The sequence below is a fragment of the Drosophila hydei genome, unplaced genomic scaffold, assembly GCF_003285905.1.
Source record: "Drosophila hydei strain 15085-1641.00,03,60 unplaced genomic scaffold, DhydRS2 tig00008134-arrow-pilon, whole genome shotgun sequence".
Taxonomy (NCBI): Eukaryota; Metazoa; Arthropoda; class Insecta; order Diptera; family Drosophilidae; genus Drosophila; species Drosophila hydei.
In genome coordinates this window covers 2169553-2191767 of record NW_022045843.1, presented here as the reverse complement: position 1 = coordinate 2191767, position 22215 = coordinate 2169553, and the positions used below count along the sequence as shown (strand labels likewise).

The window sequence follows — 22215 nt, the reverse complement described above, 5'->3', positions numbered from 1 at the left end:
TTAGTGCCAGACAGATAAGCATTCAATTTGTGTTTGGTTTTATTGTTAATTTATTTTATTTCATATATTATTTGTATTTCTTGTTCTTACTTGTTTCATAAAAATTTGTTAAACGAACTAGCTACGATTACAATTAAATATAACCAATTAAAATATATATATATATATCTGTATGTAGAGCTTTTAGGCTAATGCTTAATATTTATGGCCGTGTATTAAAATATTTACAGTTTTCTTTAGCCCATTCAAACTTTTCGTGTGCCTGAGATAAGAGCGAGAGTTTAAAACAAAATCCAATGCTCCTAACTATTTACAATCTATCATATGATGATAAATGGTAACTATAGTCGATTGCCATAATATTAGAGTAAATGAATATTTGTAATATAAATCGATTGCTTACATTAACATCAAAATAAACTAACTATCAAATCAAGTGATACAATGCGTGTGTGTGTGTGCTGAAGATATATATCTGCATATGTGCCGGCACCTACATGAGAGTGTGTATGTGTGTGTGAGTGTATGTGTCTGTACATATACATATGCATGTATGTATGTATGTATGTATGCATAGGAACATGCGCCATTCTATAAAACATATTGCTTATGCTCATGTGGCTTAGAAACAAATACTAAAATGAAGCAAAGAAAATACGTATTTCGACCTTTATGGGAATCTACTAAAAATGCATGATGATTCGTTTATGAATACAAATTTTAAAGATGATAATCAGTCAGTGCCAATTCACACAGAATCCCTTCGCGCTGAGTGCGTAGCAAAGCTTCTTGGATCGGCTGATATTAGGCATTGCGGCTGCGCGGCGACTGCTGCGGCGGCTGCTGCTGCTGCTGCTGCTGCGCACTGTATTCTGCAAGATAGTGAAATAAATGAATATTGACTTTAATCAGTAACATTTCTTTTGTTTACGTTATCAAACAGTTAGGTTAGGTTAGACACAGGTTAAAGGCGACAAAAATCGGAACAATCAAAGCGATTTACGCATTTGCCAACAGCATCAACAAATCTCAACGAACAAAGGAACGAGCGAGTGAGCGAGTGTGTGTGAGATGTATCTGTGTGCCGGTGTATCTATGTGTAAGTGTGTGTGTGTGTGCGATTATGGGAGCCTCATGTCAATGTGGAATTTGCGCTCAAAACATGATTCGTTAGTTTCTTTAGCCTCACACGAACTGAACAAAGACAAAAACAGAATTTGAAATATTTTGCAATTTTGTTGTCCCACACCTACCGAAAGTTGTTTTTGTGGCTATCAAACAAGAAAGGAAACCTAGTTTAAAGCCTCTTTAAGCTGCTCACGCGCGCTCTCGCAATGCAATGTCTGTGAAATTGACCAGGCATTCCGCTTCGAAAAGTGCTTTCGGATTGGATGGATCGGGCGCCGATCTCGAGTCGTTGTCAGCTGAGAAGGGCGCCGAAAAGTTAGTTAAAGACCCTTGACTCGGCATATATATATATATACACATATCTCTGTATGTATGTGTGCCTGTGTGAGTATTTATATATGTATGTTTATGCTTACCCAGTACGGCAGCTGTCGCCTTTGCCTTGTCATTAACAATGTAACAGGCGGTAATAAGGAAGAAGACGCCGCCCAACACCTCAACAAATGTGGTGGAGAATAGCGAATATTGCAACGATTCGAATGTTGAAAGGTCCACCGCAGACTGCAAGATTCGAGTTGATAATTCAAATATTCGTATACATCAATTGCTATAGTTGCTAACTTACCCTGGAGGGTAGGTTATCTGAGTAAAATTCCGTGGCATTTTCCGCCAATTGCGACATGCTTTTTATCATCGCATCATTAACGGTGTTCGACTCGGCGATCATTCTGTTTCTAATGGCCGTCGATATCTAAAGTGATAATATATATAAATATATTAATTAAAATATAATTTGTATAGATTTCATATACTTACAGCGCCCACCAGATACGGACTGCCTGCATCTCCGAGTGCATGAGATACGAGTATTTGAAAGGCTTCGGCAGTGGAGCGGCGGGATGGCACAATCACGTACTACATGAGGGTTAACAGTATAGTATTTTAGTATTTTTTTTAGATTTGCAATGCAAAGCTTTGCGTAAAGCAACAAATCCACAAGCAGTGTTATCAACAACAACAGTAACTAGAATAAATTAAGCTTAAGCAGTGTGTTAAGTGCGTGCGTGTGTGGGTGTCTACTAAGTCAAAAGCTCACAAGAGATGGCGCCACTTTTGATAAAGTGTGTGTCACAGCTACTTGGTTTGTGTCACTAATTACATGCATCGCCAATGGGAACAGCCAGCTGGTGTGTGGTGCGCGCTTGGGAACAGTTCTGTACGCTCGACCGACCGATTGACCGAACGAACGACGGACCGACCGACCGACCGACCGACCGAAACTCAACTGTGGCAAATTGTTGTCTACTTTTTTTTATAATTTTACAAATTTACAAATTTTGTTTTTAAACTACTTTAACTGTTTACTGTTTTAAATGTGCAGTGTGTGTGTGTGTGTGTGTGTGTATGTGTGCGTAAATACATAACAAATAAAAACAAATATCTACTCGAAAGCTACTTTTTTCTTGGCACTGTTAAAAAACTAATTGAAAATTTATTTTTTGATTTTGTTTTTGTTTTTGTATGTCAGCGTGAACAGCAGGAAGCAAACATTAAGCAAACGTCCCGTTGCCAAAGCGGAACTGTTCTCAAAATACCAAAAATAGATCAAAAATTTGCAGTATATATATGTATATATATATATCTGTAAGACCTGAAACTTGTGGCACGCTTACAGCAAAATGAATATTAGATTTGATTACACTTGTTCCACATCAAATTGGGACGTGGTGTGTCAAGGAATGTATATACATACATATATATATATATATATATATATATATATATATATATATATATATATATATATATATCTGTTATATATATATACAAGTAATCAGACAAGGAAATTTGAGCAGTAATCAAACCTTTGGGGTTGCAATTGTCAGTTTGGCCCGCTTTCATGCAACACCCTCGAGGCGCCTTGTTTAATGGGGGATGCTGACAGGGTGACAAATGCCCCTGGTCTAGAGCATTACAATGCAAGGAGTGAAAGCAATAATAAGTTTTTTTCTAGGTCTCATGATATGCAGAGCTATGCAGCTCGAGAGATTGCTTTGGAGATGTTTTCCGGAACAGAGGGTAGGAATATTCGATTAAATTGTGCGTGACTTTAAGACTTTGTCTAGCGGTAAAGGACTTTAAGTAGATTAGTTTTTGGCCAACCACCTTATAACAAGTATAGGATAGACCATCACAGGGTTCTTTGAATGAGTTACCAACACCACATCCAGAACAGATATATGATATAGATATGCGATATTATGACTCACTCTAGATCTATGTCTGCAATATGGAAATATTCTACTTTTTTATGGATATATTATAATATAGCAAAAATATAATATAGTTAATGAATCGATCTACTGTTAAACTAAACTAAAGCATTTGAGTTACTCCGTAGAATTCCTTGATTGATAATATATATAAATCGGACGGAAAGAGTTTTATAGCTATAGCTACAAAATTAGACAATATTATGCAGTCGATGGCGCCTGACTGTAAATATATATATATGCATATATAGACTATATATATATATAGACTATCTGTGCGATTTTCATATACAGAACGTCTCGTGTGGAATTCTTATCAAGTCTCATATTAACTTTTGAACTGGTCTAGAAAACACATTCAACCTGATTACATTCCAGATGCTAAAAGGGTATCTAAGAGTTTATGGATTTAAAATCTTGGATGAAGACGAAATGTTTGCAGATAAAACCAATGCCAACTTAAAGACTAACACAAAATATATACATATACAAAGCAGAGTGTGTAGCAGGTGTGTGTGTGTGCGTGTGTGTGTGTGTGTGATTGTTACAACAGTAAAAAGTTAATAAATTGATCGATCGAAACATAAAAGTAAAATTACATTGAGAATTGTGCAAGATGAGCAGAGTCAATAAGTAGATAAATATAAAGATAAAGATAGTTATCAATTATCTATTGCAATTTGTGTGCTTTGGATTAAGTTTTCTTTTGTTTTGTTGCGAGTAGCACGAGAGATAGATACGAGCCGATTCGCCGTTTGATTCTTACCAGCAAAATGTCCGCAACAACTGACCAGTTCAGGTTTAAAGCTAACTGACCGAAAAACATTAAGACATATGTGCCGATCGGGTGCTTGGAGACGATCAGGCAGGCGCCGGTCAACAAGGGGGCGCTGATCAGCAGGCCGACGGCGCAGATGACGGGGTCGCAGGACGGATAGCGTTTCTTCAATACTTGCGATAGCACTGAACCCAGCGGCACGCCCACCAGCCCGGCGACCATTGTAATTATCCCAAATATTAATGACACACTAAATTCGTTTCGGCCAGGTTAAGGATGGCGGGAGAGTAGGATAAAGGAAGGAAGGCAGCAGAAAGAGTTTTTGGTTAGCAAAATGTGGCAAAAACAAAGTTATTTGTTGTTCTAGTTGTTGTTGTTGCTGTTGCTGTTGCTGCTGATGTTGCTCTTGCTCTTGCTCTTGCTCTAACTGTTGCTTACCAGCAATATATCGGCCACAATGGACCAGCAGAGATTGAGCGCCACCTGCGCCCCGAACACGAAAAGGAAACAGAGCGTCGCACTGCTGCGGGCCATGAGCAGACCGATGAAGACCATCGGCGCCGATACGAACAATCCGATGCCGCATATATAGGGATCACAGTTGGCGACGCGGGTGCGATAGTGCTGGGCCAGCACCGATCCCAGCGGGACACCAATCAGGCCAGCGGCCATTGCGACCAGGCCAAACTTATAGGAGATGCTACAACAACAATTCGACGAGGGCGCAACAACAACAATTTTGATGAGTGTCAAGTCTATAGCTGCTTGGGGCAAGAAAGAAATGGCGACTTCTTCTTTGGGCGTTTGACAACTTACTCTTCTTGCTTGAGGTTTTCGTTGCCTGGCTGCATCTTGAGGCCGAGATGAATGTAGTTGGGACCCCACCAGGCCAGGGCGCCGGTCACAAAGGCGACACAGGTGAAGCCAGCTGTCGACAGAATGAAGGTGCGATTCGTGAGCAGATCCTTGATCTCCACCCAGAAGCTCTCGCGTTCCACCTGTGCGACGCCTTCGCTTTCGCCACGCTTCGGATCCTTCAGCAGCGCCAGCAGCACGACGGCGAAAACGCCCAAAATGGGCGTGACACGCAATGCCCAGCGCCAATCGTTGGCCAGTTCAGCCGTCTTTGATCCCACAATATAGCTGCGGGTGCATCAAATATGATTAGTAACATAAATAAGTGGCAAGTGGCAGTGGCATGAGGCATGAGGCATGAGGCAAGCAGCATAGGGGCCTGCATTGGCAACCAATTGACAGCGAGATTCTAGCAATTGACCTCACTTAAGAGCTGCGCCCTAATTGAGTTTAAATTCACATTTGATTTGACGACTTTCTATAAATAACAAAATAAATTCAAGCTAAATTTATTCACAATTAAACTTTCAACTGAACCCCAAAGGTGAATGAATACAAATCGAAAGCCAGGAGCTGCCGCTGCGGCTTTCTCACGGCTGCTGCATGAGCGAACTTTGCACCGAGCGACAGCAGAGCTACTGATGCTGGCTGCGTTGAGCCGAACATGCCACAGAGCGACTCGGACGATGTCCACTGATAAGCAGCTGCGCCTTATCAACAGCCGCACGCACTACTTTGTTTTCGCCTTGTCTACTGTCTGTGCTGCCTGGTCTAGCTGATATGGGAACCGGTTGCTGATCTTGATTGATTATTTAGCCTAATCTTATACTAAATTATTCGTCTGAGCATATAGAAACGTACTTGAGTATGATTTAAGCAATTTAGAGGGTCCTATTGGGGAGTGTCCGACTTAGAGATACCGCAACTCTTCTCTTATGCTCTGCTCTCTCTTAACTCTGCTCTATGATCTTATCAAGCACACATTTACTCTATGCAACCTGCCACGCCTCCTGCTGCCTGCTGCCTGTTGCATACGTTTGCTCAAAACCATTTCCCATTTTCAACGAGCTCATGCCAACATATATATATGTTTCTAATTTAACTTTATTCTCAAAGATAACTTACCCCATTCCGGAGCCCACTGGAATGGCAAAGTAGAAGAAAGCCAGCATTTTGGAGCGCATGCTATCTATAAACAAATCGGAGATAATCGTCGGGGCTATGGTGCTATAGGAGGCTTCGCCGATGCCGACCAAGGCGCGGAACGTTATGAAGCCTACAAAGTTTTTCATGAACGAGCCCAACAGTGTGGTTGTTGACCATAGAGCCACGCCCACAACCATTAGCCAACGACGCGAATACCGATCGCCCAAATAACCAAAGAGTGGCGCGAAAACCATATAAGATAAGACGAATACTGTCTGCAAGAGGCCTGCAGAATCATTGTCTATATCAAAGGTTTTCTTCACGTCCTCCAAAACACCTGGAAAGCGAGAGAGAGAGAGAGAGAGGAAGATTAGATTTTGTAACTATACATATATACATATGACTAAAAAATGTATGGGTCTCCATTTGCGATAAGCGCGTGATTGTTTAATATGCCTCACATGTGTTGCAGCAGCTGCCGCTCCTGTTAATTGGTTAAGTAAATATAACAACCATATATTAAAGCTCTTATGATCTTACGTAAATTGGTAGATCAGTTGACTACTTACAGCTGGCAATTAACTAAACTGTAAATACTCTTGATTTTACGATGGATACAAAAGTTGCAGGTGAGAGTTGCAACATAAAATAAGCTGGCTCTACGCGTTCAATTACAACATTAACAGTGCTAATATAAAATTTAGAACATCTTCAAAAGATATGTTATTGTAACATTTAGTACAATATCTAATAACTAAGAAAAGGAGAGAGAGAGAGAGAGAGAGAGAGAAAGCGGGAGTGTGGGAAGGGAAATTTTAAAATAGAATTAACATAAGCACTGTTAAGAGAAACAACACTTTTACAGCAGCAAGCAAAACTAACATATTTATGCTTCGAGTATGTAATGGGAGAGAGAGAGAGATGGGAAGAGAAGATATAAAATTCAAGTTACTTAAGTACTGTTAACAAAAACAACATTTTTACAGCATTTACCACAATTAACAGATTTATGCTTCAGAGTTCTAAAAATATAGTGTCGCTGCTCAATTGATTATTACTCTGACACATAAAATTCCGGCATTTAGTCATGATGAATCATTTTATTTTTAAGTTACGAAATGTAAACAAATTTTTTAGAACAAGACTAACGAAATTTAAGTTCTGGTTGTCGTAATTATTCACTATTATCAGTTTTTAGTCAATGCCATAAAAAATAACAATGATAAAAATGAATCTACGTTTATTTACTTTGTTTTTGGGAACAGCTGATGTGCGACTGATAACGCAAAATCCGGAATCAAAATGAAAATAAATTAAAAACAAAACCCAGACATTCTTTTCATATGACCAGCTGATTATCTCATGCTTGCGTACATATTTAAAATTCAAATTATGAGGACGGATGTGCAAGTCACTAATAGCAATAATGAATAATATTACAAACACGACCTAGTCAATAACTGTTCAATGCATTTCCTACTATTTATTGGGGCCGCCGTTAACAGTTAACGTCATTATGCACTACGATTCCGTAGAGCCCAAAAGCAGTTCAAAATAAATATATTAAAATTCAGAGATGATCAATGGCCAATAAATTGTGCATGAAAGGGGCGAGAGAACCGAAACGAAGGGAAGGTCGCTAGCGCCGGTATTCCAAAAAGCGATACATGGCCAAAAACGCTCAACAAGTGAGTGGACAGCGAAACGAAACGCGAACAAGCGGACAACGAAAACAGAAAATGCCGAATGCTATGCTCGACTACGTGGCACGAAGTCAAACGAAGTGAATCAGCAAGCCGCAAATGTTCGGCTGACGCGTTGTTTATTTTATATTTTCTCATTTTATTTTCTGGGTCTTTTGCACATTTCGCTTTATACGAGTTTATCGTACGATGTTTTCAACCAATCAGCGCGATTGTTTAGCCAGTGACGTAACGGCATACGGCCGCCAACTGAGCGGCCACGCGATAAATGCAATGTGGGGTGTGTAAGCCGCATCGAAAAGTTTTGTAAACATCTATGTGTTGCATTGGTGTACATGTGTGTGTGTGTTGGACAGGCAATAGTAGCAGGGCTAAGGTTTGTTTATGGCTCTGCGCCCGTCTACTGCAATTGGAGTGCGAGAGAGAATGGAGGAGGAGGTGAGACAAAACGTCGCGACAAATGCTTGCGCATTCGATCGGGAATTTATTTTTGCCGGTTATAGAAACTTGTGTGTGTAATTTTAGAACCAGTTTTTTCATCGCTCTCTTGCGATCTCTCGCTGTTCTCTTCTCTTTCTCCTACGCTCGCTAGCTGTGACGCTCTAGACTTCACAGCCAGCTAGTAGCAGTTACTTATCGAGCGGCAGTTGCTTGCCAAGAATGGCTACTGCACAAAGTGGAACGACGCTCTGCCTCATTAATATGAAAAAAAAAGAAAACAAAAAGCTGTTACTAACTTGAAAGCGATTGTGATTGGCCTTGAAAAATCGCGCGATTTACAACCTGAAGTACTGCGACTTTGAGATGATTTTAACCGACATTAACTGACACTGTTAATGTGCCGTTTTTTCTTTATAAATTTGAATTTTTTTTGGGAAAGCTTGATGTTTACATATGTATGCCACTTTCTTTTGGAGGGGAAAAAGAAATCGTTCAAAATGGAAGCGCATCAATACACAACACAAAAGTAAAGTTTTAAGCACACACACACACACACTGTTACACATACACACATGCACATCTGTATACTAGCACAGACTCTCTCTGAAGCGTTCACACCTCTAATTGAATTTGAGCTTAAGAGTCGATTTACTCTTTTGTCGCGTTAGTCGCCGACGCCTGCTGCCGGTCATTGACATAGGCAACAAAAATGACGCTCAAATAATGCAAAAAAATGCAGCAAAACAAAATCAACGTCAACATTTTGCACATTGTGCAATGCACAAGCAGACGACAACAAAAGAACATATATATTCAATAGAAAGAAAGATTTGCCGATGCCTGGGCTCATCGTTTAACGTTCAAAATGTTTAACGTATGCATGTATGTGTGGTGTCTGTGTGTCCAAGCTTAGCTCTTTGAACTACAGAATTAGCATAAAAGAATGTAAGAAGTTTACGTTTAATGTAATTGTAAACACATAAATGTAAATGATAGCTTGTGTAAAGGCATTAACAGAGTGTGACCAAATGCCCAAAATGTTGAAATGTTTAATCAGCTCTTTAAACTGAATAATAAAAAATATCTTTAGCAATTATATAATATTTGTGGGCTCGTTTCTATTTAGATAGAATCAAGCATATGCCAAGCCCCTTCTTTGAACACTTTATAAGCTTCGCTAGAGCCAAAATGATTTTTTTTTGTTTTTTTAATAATTCCCAGTCGAGACTTCATAGTTGATAAACGTGAGATAACTGTATATTTCCCATTAATAGTGAAATTGATAAATGAATAAAATGAAAGTTTTTTTGCCTGGGAATATCGTACAATTTGTTAAAACTGAATTCAACAAATTGTTATGCAAAAAGAGACTTAAATAAAATGCAAAATATATAAATAAAGATACCCAAAAGTTTCAAAATTTTCAACAAAGAAAATATCACGTAATATTTTAGCATAAAACGATTTCGCTAAACATGCGACTAGCTTTTTTTTTAGTAAATAAACTTAACAAAAAAAGAAGGGAAAAGAAAGAAAATACCGAATGCAAGCAATGAAACTGCTGACAATTATTGTACTTGGTATTATTTTTGCTTTTTTGTTTGTTTGAATGGTCTTTGAGTTGGAAAGTGGCCAACAAATTACGTAGCAGCCAGTGGTGGCCTGTTTAACAGATACATAAGTATATGTATGTGTATATATATTATATAGAATTTAAATTGGTATTTTAAAATTTTAAAAGATACTGACATATAGAACAAAGTTCAATACATGAATATATAAATATATATAAACATATATATATATATATATATAGATATATATATATATATATATATATATATATATTGTTTTTACTTTGAAAATTCCTACAGCTGGCATCAGCCGTTTATTTTATTTTTTATATATTTTATTCTCAATTTTGTATTGTATGAATGAATGTTAAAATTAGGCATGTGAATTAATTGGATAAACGAAAAAATCAGGCGATAAATTGCGATGTAAACCAACAAATAAACCGCAATCTGTTTTTGGCTTTATTTTCAACATTTTTTATTTTTCTTTCAGCTTTTGCTTGGGGTCACGTTGAGCGGCCAAGCATAATAATATAATGCATAATGCATAATATTAAATAGATGCCAGACATCGCGCGATATATAACACATTCAAATAGTGTGGCACAACATTTTAGCTAACACTTAAATTTAATGTTAATGAAGGCGAGCACATTTCGAAATACTCAAAACTATATATATATATATATATATGCATACAGGTATATATTGCAAATATTTGGACTGACAAATTATTTAAATCGGTTCTAACCACGTGCCATCAAGTGCAAACTACGTGCCTCACCTGCAATTCATTTGAGTTGATTTACACCTACACATACCCACACACATCCAATCAATAGCACGGCCTTTGATAGAAGCAATAATACCTAATTAGGAGATAACAGATAACGCTTATCGCTTAACTGCTATCAACTGCAGGCGCATCCAGACCAATTATTTATGACAAGGTAGTGAAAAATAACAACAACAAATGTCTAAATGATAATTATATTTATTTAGTGACAGTTCATTAATATTTTCGTAACATCCTCAGCACCCGTTACCAATATAAACCAATCTGTTAAGAACCTGCTAGCAATATAAAGGAGTAATTATTGCTTTAACATATTTACACTATGTTAAGCAGCTGTTGGCAGTATACAACTCATTCCTTAATAACATTTCTATTAAATGTTAAGTAGCTAGCAAACAGTTTTTTGTTTGTAATTTTTTACAGAAATAAATCAGATAAGTTACTTATTTACACAGATCTTCTAAAGTCTCTCAAGCAGTTAATATGTCAAAACACATCCGAGTGCAAAGTAAATGCCCATTTTTTTGATTTATCGACTTTGCTATATATATATATATAATGCCCATCAAGTGAATACGATTCGACGATTATGGAGAAAATTGTTAACTTATTGGCCCACGCCCACACTGATGGTTGATTGTGAATATGAATATGAATATGAATAAGCGCAAACATGATGAATAATTGTATATCGAGTTTGTTGTTGGTTTTCTTCCCGCATATAAAACTTATCGCCCAATTTATATAAATATATATATATATTTTGTTCACAATTGTATGTATATAAATGTATCATTTCCTGTCGGTTTGGTCATGAGTTTCTCTACCCTGATTACTGATTATAAGAATCGTACGATATTTGCATTTGGTGGCTTATTACAGACTTTAGGCTGATTAATGACACACGATAAGCAGTTAGGTAGTTAACAGTTTGTTCTGATGTTAAATTTAACATGAGAATGTTAACTAGCTTAAGAGTAGTATAGCCCAAGTTAAGTTGCTGTTAACATTAGGATGCATGTTAAATGTATAAGATTCATGGTTACTGTCAATGTTAGGTAACAGCTTTTGCTGCTGTTATGTGCCCTTGATTTCAAAATGTTATCAATGGCAAAAAACTGCTGATCGAGCTCAAGAGTCCAAGTTCATTGTATATGCATAACGGTAGGTAAAACTTGCAAAATTCAACTCAAAGGCCAAGTCAAAATAATTTAAGATGCGAATAAATAAATATATAATATACAACATACATATATATTTAAATAACTAATTGGCATATAGAAATGTTACCAGCTGTGCTGATGGGTCATTTGAGCAGCCATTTGAGTTTGAAATTAACAACTGGTTTGCAATGTACTTTAGCAAGAAGAGTGCAACTGGTTGCTTAGCCGCTAGCCGCTAGCCGCTTACCGATAGCCGTTAACCGCTTTTGAGCTGTAATTGCTGGAAGCGAGTTTACTCCTGCTTTGCCCTTACTTGTGAACGATTGTAAAACAACAAATGATTCACATAACAATCACGCCATAATAATAATTCCCTCATCTGTTATACAAATACATGTACGTATGTACACAATAAGTGTTAAAGCAGTTGATTACATTGCGTCTCCTGATTTCAGTGTCGCAGTAAACAAAGGAAACTAAACAAATCCATTGAAAATTCTTGCGAATTTTAAATTGAAGACGTAAACACTTATGAACGGAATTTGAAACCAGATACATGATACACGTCTTGAACTTGAATCTTGAGACTTGAAATTTGGTATCCTTGCCTAAAGCTAAGATTTACCCGATGCGTCCACAAATCTGGTGACAAGGCAGGTAATATTCTATCCAGTATAACAGAAACACTATTTGAATTTTGTAATAAATAAAAGCTAGAAATCTTCAAAATCTGAACGAGTGCAGTTGTTGACGTCCAACTGGAACATTCATATTAGATTTTAAAAATGAGTTTTTTTTAGATATGTAAAACGTTTGACAACTGTGAATGCGCATGGATCGTGTTTCCATCACGCCACATCAGGCGCTACGTTTCGCACACAAGTGTTAGATTAAATGAAATACAGAACTGACGAAAGGCCTGACTGATTACTTTGCACTCACCCACAGTAGTGGCTAGGTGCAAGCAGTACATAAGCCAAAAATGATTCAGATAAGAAAAACATTAGCGCAGTTGGAACGATACGCCAAAATTTAAATGTGAATTAGTCACACGTCTGTTTCTTCTTGGTTTGTATGAACAGTGCTTAATATTGTTAAAGACGTCAGAAATTTAGACTGTTTACAGTTTTGACGTAACAAAGATAATCATATATGCCTTGTGCTATCAGTTAACAGCAGCAAATACAAATGAGAGAGAGAGAAAGAGAGAGAGAGAAATAGAGAGAGAAATAGAGAGAGACCCTGTGTGACTTCCAATTGGTGAAAGTGACGTCGCGGCTGGCAATTAGCGCAGCATGCGGGTCACGCTTCTTGTCTATTGCTGAATTGCTATTGGAATGTGTCACTTTCTGATACGTAGTCCAATTGGAGTACAACAACTTACCCGCAATTGTGAAACGATCCATGTAGTTAATGAGATTAACAAAGCAGAGCACCGATATTGTCAGCCATTGTCTTTTGCTTATGGCTGGTCTTGATCGGGGTTGGGGGACTATACCGTTTCCATGCAAGCGATGGTGTTCCATGGAATCAGAATCTGACGAAACCAGCTGTTGTGACGAGTATGTCGGAGGTATCCCATTCTGAGCTAGTCGGGCAACATCCTCGTTACTTCCACTGCTACTACTACTGTTGCTCATCGCCGGATTGTCCATGGCGGCCGCGGCAGTTGGTAGCGGTTGATAGGCTTGTTGGTTTTTCAGCGACATTCACGTGCCTTGCACTTGCACACACACACACACACACACGTACGAGGTATATACACGTACGTATAACGAAAGTTTCCTTAGTGAGTATGGCACCAAAAAGTTGCAGCAAAAGTATTTTTGCTATATCTCTCGCACTCTCTTTGTGTTGAATACGCACGCACACACACACACGCGTCAACAATGCCGCGTAAAACACACGCGATGCACGAATTTGGATAGGAAGCAATAATAAAAAAAATGTGTTGGTGGCAAATTTCTATTTGCCGCTCTCTCGCTTTAAATACTTTGGCTACGTTTCAATTCTTTAACAAAATAAGTCGTTCCCTTTAATTAGGCAATTATCAGACTTTATATAAATAACGTTTATACGTTGAATAATTGAATGCGGCGTTTGCTTTTTGTATGCATTTGCGGTGCTTCTTTATATTAATTATTATTATTACGATTTTCGACCGTTCACCGCACATCCACACGCGTCCAACAATCTTAAACAACTATCGAACCGATGGCATTCTCAGAAACCTAACGAGTACTCAACTGTTATTAACATTGATGGCATACATAAATACTGCTGTTAGTTAACATATATCGAATTCAAATTCTGACTAGGTGGCAACGCTTTTTTATGTATGTGTATGACAATCGGCGGCATTTTTTGAATTATATTTTTAAGATTAACGTATCATTTATTTAAACGATAAAGCGATATTGTTAAGTTATTGTAAAATGCTTTTTTGTATGTTCAATCAATATCAATTTCATCTAAGCGCCCACGTACGCGATTCTTGCGCTTGTGCTTTTTAGTAGGCGGCGGCAAGAAACTCTCAAGAAACTCGATGGTGGTCAAAATGGTCTCCGAACTGACATTGCCAATGTAGTTCTTATCAAAGTATACAACAGGCACTGGCGACTCCGTGGATACCAACTTTTCGCAGTTGCAGCTTTGTTTCTGCTTTTGCGCCTCCAAAATTTCCAACTCCGTTTCATTTGATTTATCTACAATTTTGGTTTGGAAATAGATGAAATCAACTCGCTCTGAGTTAGATATGGACTCACCAAAGATGGGTCTGAAGCATTCCTTGACCTGTATCCACTTGGTGCAGAACTGCTTTATGAAACTGTCATTCTGATGAAAGAAACTCTTGGCAGCGCTATCGACGCGTGTCTTCATAAAGCCCGGCACATAGGGCCACTTGCCCTTGGCGGCATAGAAACAAATGATATCTGAAGAGTAAAGAATAGGCATACAGAAGAAGAAGAAGAATAAGTGTGAATTATGACATTTGCTATACTCACAGGGCACATGAAACAGATGAAGAAAAGTGCGCTGGTGCTCCAGACTGGAGATCAGATGAATGCCACCAGGACGTCGTCCCTTTAGGCTGGCCGCACGCGGCTGCATTCGCTTAAAGGGTATCTCTTCCACACGCACATTATTCAAATAGGCCTCGCTAATGGTCAGCAGGAAACACAACAGGAACAGCGGCAAAATCCACAAAACTATTTTCCGTGCCAATTTCATGCTGAACTTTTCCACTTGCACTCGCAAAGGCAACTAATAACAGCTAATGTCGTAGCAGGACTGGCAGGACCCGCAGGACTCTCACTTTATTGATTATAATTGTTGACATAAAGCGCTGGACAGTTGCATGTGCAACGCGCATAGACAGTCCACTGAACTTTGGACTAAATCCCAAATGACTCAAATAATAAGTACCCTAACTGGAGTCCAGTCGAGTCTAGCCAGGTCGCATATTATAATATGATCGGCAGCGTGGAATCCGATCGTTGGCGCCATCAATCGCTGCCTGCTCGCATAAATATTCAGTTCAGTTCAGACAGTCGTAGCAATAAATAAACTCAATTGTTTATTAAATCACGATTCACTGCCATAAATAACCAGCGCATTTCTATATACTCTACTCAAATATCAGACCAGAGCTAACCGTTATTCGCATATTGATATTTTCAGGTATTTTAAAAATTATGTGTATTTCGAAACAAGAGCTTCGTCTTGAGTAGCGATTGGAGAGCCTCTACTCTTTTTTCTTTACTTTATGTATTATATATCTACCCGTTCGTAAATCGTTCGTTCCTTCTTCGTCCGTCCTACCATCGATTCCTTCGTCTGGCTGTTTGTCCGTCCGTCCGTCCATCCGTCTGTCTATCTATACTTCTGTTTGTATCTTTGAGTGAGCACCAATTCTTCCGTTTGTTCCTTTGTCTGTCTCTGTGTGTACTTCCGTTTATACCATTGGCCATTCATCCAATTATCCATTCGTCCGATTATCTATTCTTCTGTTTGTTTGTTCAACAATTTCTTCCGGTTGCTCGTTCATTTAGTTTTCCGTTTGTTCCTGCGTTTAGTCATTCGTCCGAACCTCAATTCTTCCGTGTGTCTGTCCGTCCGTCGTTGATCTATCCATCCATTCATCTGTTTATCAGATCTCTCTCTCAGTCTGTACAACTATCCTTCCGTTTGTCCGACCGTCGGCTTAAATAACAATTATAAATTTAATAAAGCATTAAGTATTATCTATTTAGATAGATTTTTATGCACATTATTAAAAAATATATACATTTATATTTATATATATATTTAATAACTTTGAAATGATCTAATTTGTGCGCTTTGTACAGGAAATATTGAAATATTTCTAAATATTTTCATAGGCAAAGCGCTTTATATGAACTCCAGCCTTAGACCTTGATCTATCGAATATGCAGCAGGCAATCAAATAACATTTCTCGGCACACACAGTTAGGCTGACGAGAGTATTTCCGCTTCGACCTGCCTTGACTAGCTGCGCTCGAGCTGGTTCCTCTATACTCGTCTTAATGGGCGGCAGGTGTCTGGTGACGTATACGCAATGTGAGACTTGTTTTGAGTTTAGTTTATTTTTTTTGCCATTTAGCGCCTGAATGGGTCTATTCCGCTGGCACGCCTCCCTTTTTTAGTGCAATGCAACTTGTTGGAGGCTGGATAGCAAACCTGGGGATCGCAACAAATCAATTCAGCAATCAGTCCGATCAATCCATCAATTCGATCATCCGGCTTCGGTTGAAAGAGAGCTTGAGATCGGATAACTCGTCGCTTATATGCTAATGAATGTTAATTAAGCACAAGTCAATATTTAATTATATGACGTTTGAATAAAGGAGAACAATAGCAAAAGTGGCAAAAAAGTGAACTGATCCAAATACATATGTATACAGATATGTATCGAGCGTATGCCTCAGAAGCCAATGCAATTTCCATGAGAACCCCAAACGTGAGCACGTATCCGAGGCAGTACGACCGACAGACAGTTCTTATCAACATGACACAGTTAGAAGGCACATACTCAAATACTACGCATATTCGAACCAAATTCCCATTGAGTTAGACAGTCTGCCATAGAAAAGTCACTTAAAAGTAATTTGTAATTTGGAATTCCAAGTGTTAAGAGTGTCACTCGGGCTGCTTTTCACTTATTTGTTAGGCAAGAGATCGACAATGGGTTATAGTTAGTCGGTCAATCAATCAATCTCTCAGTCAATCCAGCTCAGCAGTTCACAAATTAAACATTAAGACGAAACGTCAATCAGTTGCTTAAGGGTTAGTTCAAGCTTCAATCAGTTAATCAGTTGCTGAAGCAGTTATTAAGATGCTGAATAAATCCTTTTGCCCCGTCAATCGCTCAGTCGCTTAGTCAGTCAATACGCCAATTAGTCCAGCATGCAGTCACCCAGCAACTCAGTCAATCATTAGTTCAATCATGCATTCAATCTTCAAAATCAGCCAATCAAACAGTCAATCAATCAGTCAGTCATACAGTCAGTTATTTAGGCTCTAAATCAGTTTTCAATGATCAACAATCAACAATCATTAAAGTAGTCAATCAGTTGGTCATTAGTTCAATCAATCAATCAGTCGAACAGACAGTCATTCAATCATTCAGTCAATCCATCAATCAATGGATCAGTCAGACAGTAAGTAGCTTATTCAGTCAGTCAATAAATCAGTCAATCAGTCATTCAGTTTATTAGTCAGCTCTAATCAGTTTTCAATGATTTCATCAAGTCAACAATCATAAAAGTAGTCAATCAGTTGGTCATTAATTCAATTAATCAATCAGTCGAACAGACAGTCATTCAATCATTCAGTCAATCCATCAATCAATGGATCAGTCAGACAGTAAGTAGCTTATTCAGTCAGTCAATAAATCAGTCAATCAGTCATTCAGTTTATTAGTCACTCAATCAGTCAGTCAGTCAATCAATCGATCTCAGTCAGCAAGGCTGTCACTTGCTGTGTCTGATTCACTGATACACTCAGTCAACCAGTCAGTTATTCAGTTCATTAGTCAGTCAATCAGTCAGCCTGTAAACCAGTCAATCAGTCAATCAATCATAAAATCACTCGATCAAAGTCACTCTGCATAGGTTTCTCTTAGTCTGTCTCTATTCATTCAATCTGTCCGTCAATCCCAATCATTCACGAGGCCAATCAATCAGTCTGTCAATCAATTAGTCATGCGATCCATAAAATCCATTTAATTAATGCAAATACTCAGTGGAACACTAGACCATTCGATGGTGTTTCTAAGAAACATAATTCTTGACATAATTTTATATTCTATTAAATTAAATAAATTAGTTTTGTTTTGTTTTGTTTTGCTTTGCTTTGTGGTTATCTGGTTTTAGTAACGCTTTGGCTCATCTAGTATCTCATTCCAGAACTTGGCGCTTGTCGAGCGAAACTTTTGCGAAACGTTCACCTCGAATTGTTCCGGATCGTTGGACGCATTTTCGAACACGTGATGATCGCAGATGCCTTCGGGTCGTGACTTCAAAACGGCTTCCGTGCACCGACTCAGAGTTTCCGCGTTTCTGGGTTTTCTGTTAACAGAGCAACTCATTACAATGCTGGCGCTTATCTATGGCTAGACCTAGAGACACCTACCCTAACTTGGCGAAGTGCACAAAGTAGCCCACGAGGGATTCGATAACGCGCGCCTCTGTGGAGTTGCGCGGGAAGTCGGGAAAGAGCATGGGACTACGGAAGAGATAGATCAGATCGTCGCAATGGACGACGCCGTATTTGGGGCCCACATTGGCGCTGGTATAGACGGAGGTATAGCTGACGGGGCCCTGGTAGTTGAAGCTATACAAGTACAGTGGCTTCTGGCTAGCGTGCACCTTGCTCAAGTGATGCCAGATGGCATTGTATAGCGGTTGCTTGAAGCCTCTGTCGGAGATGAGCTGTCGAAGGAAGAGCATGAAAATGAAACTGCTTGACTCCGCCTTTCGTTCGCTTACATCGAGGAAGCCCTGTACAGTCAGCTCATTGAGTTCGTGTGTATTGTGAAAGTACTTTTCAATCACTAACTGCATAGTTTGGGCCAGTTGCTCCGCGCTGAACTCCTTGGGCAGCTCGAGCAGCTCTTGAAGCAGCTCATCGAACCGTCCATTGAAATCCTGCCGCAGCGTCACGTTCTCCATTATGTTGACTACGCGCACGGCTCCCTCCTGGGGCACAGTGCTCAGCAGCCAGGGCACTTGCTGATAGTTGCCCTCGGCCAGCAGCTGCTTTGGATGGACGGTGAGAAAGGCCTCCTCGGAGCTGGGCTCCACCACCGGCCGATAGTTGGTCATGTGATCCACGTCCCAAAATTTCAGACCATCCCCAGCATTTATCAGGGTTTGCACATCGACAGCGCGCAGAGCGCGCGCCAGCTTGGGCGTGCTAAGATTCTGGGCATTCTCCACCTGGCAGAGCTCGGCGGTGCGACGCGCCTGTTGCAGTGGCTCCAGCTCTATGGCAAAGGGCACATTGGCAGTTCCACTCATGCTGATCACCTGCTGGAACAGGCTGGCCGACCTGGCGCTCAGCATATGCAAGTGCGTGGCCACGCCTCCCGCGCTCTGGCCAAAGATCGTCACACGACGTGGATCGCCGCCAAAGAACTTGATGTGCCGCTGCACCCAACGCAGCGCCAGCTGCTGATCCTTGAGGCCGAAGTTACCAGGCACAGCTGCGTCCTGCGTGGACAGAAAACCTAAAGCGAGCCGAAGTCGAACGCTAGCTCAGATTTAAGGACTCTATATTCAATGTCGCTAGCTCACCCAAGGCGCCCAGGCGATAGGCCATGCTGACCAGGATCACCTCACCCGAATCCATGAAGTACTCGGGTCCAGTCAGCTGTGGCCCAGCAGAGCCACTAAAGAAGCCACCGCCATGTATATAGACCATGACAGGCAACGGCTGCCTGGAACGACGCTGCGACAGTTCGTTAGGCGGGAGAAAAGAATTCAAAGTGAAGTCCGACCTACCTCCGGCCTATACACATTCAGGTACAGGCAGTCCTCCTCGCCATAGATAAGCGGCGTGGGCAGCAGATAGTTCTTCTGTATGCAGTCCGCCTTGGCAACGCTTGCATTGTAAATGCCACGCAGCTTGGGCATTACCTTTGGATTCTGAAAGTGGAATGTGGAAGGAAGTATAGGAAGACGTTAGGCAGCAGCTGAGGAAGCTGTACAAGGTGAAGGTGGAAGTGAAATCTGAGAAACTTTAATGAGCTTAAAGACTTGACTTGAGACTTAAGTTGCTTGAAAATATTTAAGAAATTCAAGAACTATTTTGGGCAACAATGAGGTTTAGCTGCGGCAGTCAAGAGCTTTAAAGATCTCATAAACTCCACAACTTCATGAAGCCTAAGAAACTTTAGGAACTTAAAGTACTTTAAAAGCTGTACAATATGTAGGAAGTAGTGGACTTCCCGCTGCTTGAGGGGTAAACGGAAATCCAGGAGCTTGAAGAATTGCTAGACATAAGCAGCTCTTGGAGCTTGAAGCAGTTGAAACAGTTTATGAATAACAAAGAATTCAAAGAGCTTAAGTTAAATTTCTGGAGCTTAAGAGATATGAGGTGTAAGAGGAAGAGACTGCAAAGCTTCATGGAGCTTGAGCAGTCTAAAGGGGTTTGAGTTGTAAGAGGAAGTAGGAATAATTTTCAGACTTAAGGCCTTCATGGAGCTTGAGGAGTTTAAAGAAGAAAATGAAGGAGTTTGAATACTTTAACCATATGAACTTTAAAATGTGTCAGGAAGTGCGCAGTTTCGGAACTTTTAGTAGCTTAAAATATAATGGAATTTTAGGAATTAAATTAGCTTAGGAAATGAACAGCTGAAGTTGGTCAAACATTTCAATAGTTTCAACAACTCCATAAAGATAAGAAATTCTAAGAGTTCAAAAAGTTTGAAGACTTGGCAACATCAAAAATTTAGAAATTCTGAGAAGCGAAAAGAGCTTAAAGCAGCTTAAGTTAAAGCTAGTTTAATGGCTTGAGGAGCTGGTTAGTTAAGGAGTTACTCACACTGAAGCGCAGCTCTCCTAGGGGCGGCAGGGCGTAGGGTATGCCGAGAAATGCCTCGAAGCGCTTGATCTGATAGCCCGGCATGTAGATGCCCTTGAGGCAGCCCAAGCTGCCGCCGCACACAATCAAGGCCTTTTGGCCGACAACTATTGATGGCGTCGACTGGCTAGCGCCGACCAGCAGCAGCAGCAGCAGCAGCAGCAGCCGGAGTAGCAGTAAAGGTAAAGTAAATCCCGCATGAATCATGTCTGATCGGAGATGGTTAGTTATGTGCTGTCTGTGAAAGAAATCGAGACACATTAATTTTATGCATAGCTCATTTAAATGATGTAGTCATTTGTTTATGGCCCCAAAAAAAATGAGCTTCTTTTTGCCGATGATGTCAACTGTTGCTTGCTGAGGAAATATCAGAAATTGATATTCCCACGAATCGAAGGCTCCGCCACTTACCAGATCGAGCCCTAGAAGCAGATCGATATGGATCGTAACTAGCAGAAGCGTCCAAGCACGAGCTTCTAACACGGCAGCGTACGAAATTTATCTGACGGCTTTGTAAGCTGAAGCATTCAGTTTTATGCAAGAAAGAAAAAAATGAATATATATATAAATAAATAAGAAAAACTTTGTGTTGTCAGTCGCTCTAGGTGTGTGTGTGTGTGTGTGTGTATCACGCTTTTAGCAACGGTGGCTCGCATGAAATATGCGAATCTAAAGTTATTGTTGTTGCTGTTGTTGTTGTTGTTGTTGTTGGCGTTGTTGTGCTTTGATATTCAATTGAAATTTATTCAACAAGCGCACACAGGGCGTATGCTTAATCAAGCCAAGCCATACCTGCTCGAGTAGCGTATAGCCTAGCAACCAACTGTTAAGCAGCCTCCGCTCCAACTGCAACCACAGCTAGAGAAGTCGCAAGCACAACTACGAACCACTCGGCGAGTCACTTTCACTTTTATCCTGTTGCCTCGACTCGAGTCGCTCTATATACTCTGCTGCGTCTGCTGCGTCTGCTGGCTCGCTCTCCCTCACTCTCTCTCGCCTTCGATTTGGGTTATTCTGATAAGAGTCAGTCGCGATTCTTAACCACTTTGTGGCTCTTCACTGCACATTTTAGCATGAGGAAAGTTTTTTCTTTTATAACTTACAGAAATGTCTTCACTTACATGTGCTACATATGCATGGTACAGTCGTGTCCACACATATATGTCTAGTCTCTTGCTTTGGTTATGTAAAATGAAATGTTGCTTTTAGGCTATTTAATTATTATAGTGATAATTGTATTATTCATAATTATG

At 39.8% G+C, this 22215-nt stretch overlaps 3 protein-coding genes across 6 annotated transcripts; all 3 read right to left on the bottom strand.

Moving 5' to 3' along the window:
* Positions 1–509: 509 nt before the first annotated feature.
* Positions 510–14081, bottom strand: LOC111594031 (protein spinster). 3 transcript variants are annotated; one of them, XR_002751082.2, is made up of 9 exons: positions 13242–14081; positions 6160–6517; positions 4996–5322; positions 4618–4879; positions 1945–2043; positions 1754–1879; positions 1545–1689; positions 1254–1424; positions 510–872 (listed from the first exon to the last, which is right to left on the bottom strand). XR_002751082.2 is itself a non-coding variant. In XM_023307144.2 (8 exons), the coding sequence occupies exons 1-8, from the start codon at positions 13564–13566 to the stop codon at positions 805–807; spliced, it is 1710 nt and encodes a 569-aa protein (XP_023162912.2). In that variant the 3' UTR covers positions 510–804. The 3 variants fall into 3 exon arrangements, 1 of the variants encoding a protein (XP_023162912.2); XR_002751081.2 differs by lacking the exon at positions 4618–4879 and adding an exon at positions 4168–4429 and having other exon boundaries at positions 13242–13566; XM_023307144.2 differs by lacking the exon at positions 1254–1424 and having other exon boundaries at positions 13242–13566.
* A 173-nt stretch (positions 14082–14254) lies between these two features.
* On the bottom strand, positions 14255–15464 carry LOC111594035. Of its 2 annotated transcripts, XM_023307149.2 has the most exons (3): positions 14863–15464; positions 14623–14790; positions 14255–14562 (listed from the first exon to the last, which is right to left on the bottom strand). In XM_023307149.2, the coding sequence occupies exons 1-3, from the start codon at positions 15086–15088 to the stop codon at positions 14309–14311; spliced, it is 648 nt and encodes a 215-aa protein (XP_023162917.2). In that variant the 5' UTR covers positions 15089–15464; the 3' UTR covers positions 14255–14308. The 2 variants fall into 2 exon arrangements, with proteins under 2 accessions (XP_023162917.2, XP_023162916.2); XM_023307148.2 differs by having other exon boundaries at positions 14623–15464.
* Positions 15465–18186: 2722 nt separating this feature from the next.
* Positions 18187–21834, bottom strand: LOC111594015 (venom carboxylesterase-6). Its single transcript, XM_023307114.2, has 8 exons — positions 21755–21834; positions 21374–21480; positions 20924–21200; positions 19882–20025; positions 19675–19828; positions 18868–19607; positions 18512–18810; positions 18187–18447 (listed from the first exon to the last, which is right to left on the bottom strand). Exons 3-8 carry the CDS (start codon positions 21167–21169, stop codon positions 18249–18251), a joined length of 1782 nt encoding a protein of 593 aa, XP_023162882.2. The 5' UTR covers positions 21170–21200; positions 21374–21480; positions 21755–21834; the 3' UTR covers positions 18187–18248.
* Between the last annotated feature and the right edge of the window lie 381 nt (positions 21835–22215).

Coding starts and splice junctions, on each gene's coding strand:
- LOC111594031 (XM_023307144.2), bottom strand. CDS start 13,566: ATGTCGCTGAAAAACCAACAAGCCTATCAACCGCTACCAACTGCCGCG. Junction 5,323..6,159: donor CCAGTGGGCTCCGGAATGGG/GTAAGTTATCTT, acceptor ATGCACCCGCAG/CTATATTGTGGGATCAAAGA. Junction 1,880..1,944: donor GTCCGTATCTGGTGGGCGCT/GTAAGTATATGA, acceptor TTATCACTTTAG/ATATCGACGGCCATTAGAAA.
- LOC111594035 (XM_023307148.2), bottom strand. CDS start 15,088: ATGAAATTGGCACGGAAAATAGTTTTGTGGATTTTGCCGCTGTTCCTG. Junction 14,563..14,622: donor ATGCTTCAGACCCATCTTTG/GTGAGTCCATAT, acceptor CCAAAATTGTAG/ATAAATCAAATGAAACGGAG.
- LOC111594015 (XM_023307114.2), bottom strand. CDS start 21,169: ATGATTCATGCGGGATTTACTTTACCTTTACTGCTACTCCGGCTGCTG. Junction 19,829..19,881: donor TGAATGTGTATAGGCCGGAG/GTAGGTCGGACT, acceptor GAACTGTCGCAG/CGTCGTTCCAGGCAGCCGTT. Junction 18,811..18,867: donor CTGTACAGGGCTTCCTCGAT/GTAAGCGAACGA, acceptor TTCCTTCGACAG/CTCATCTCCGACAGAGGCTT.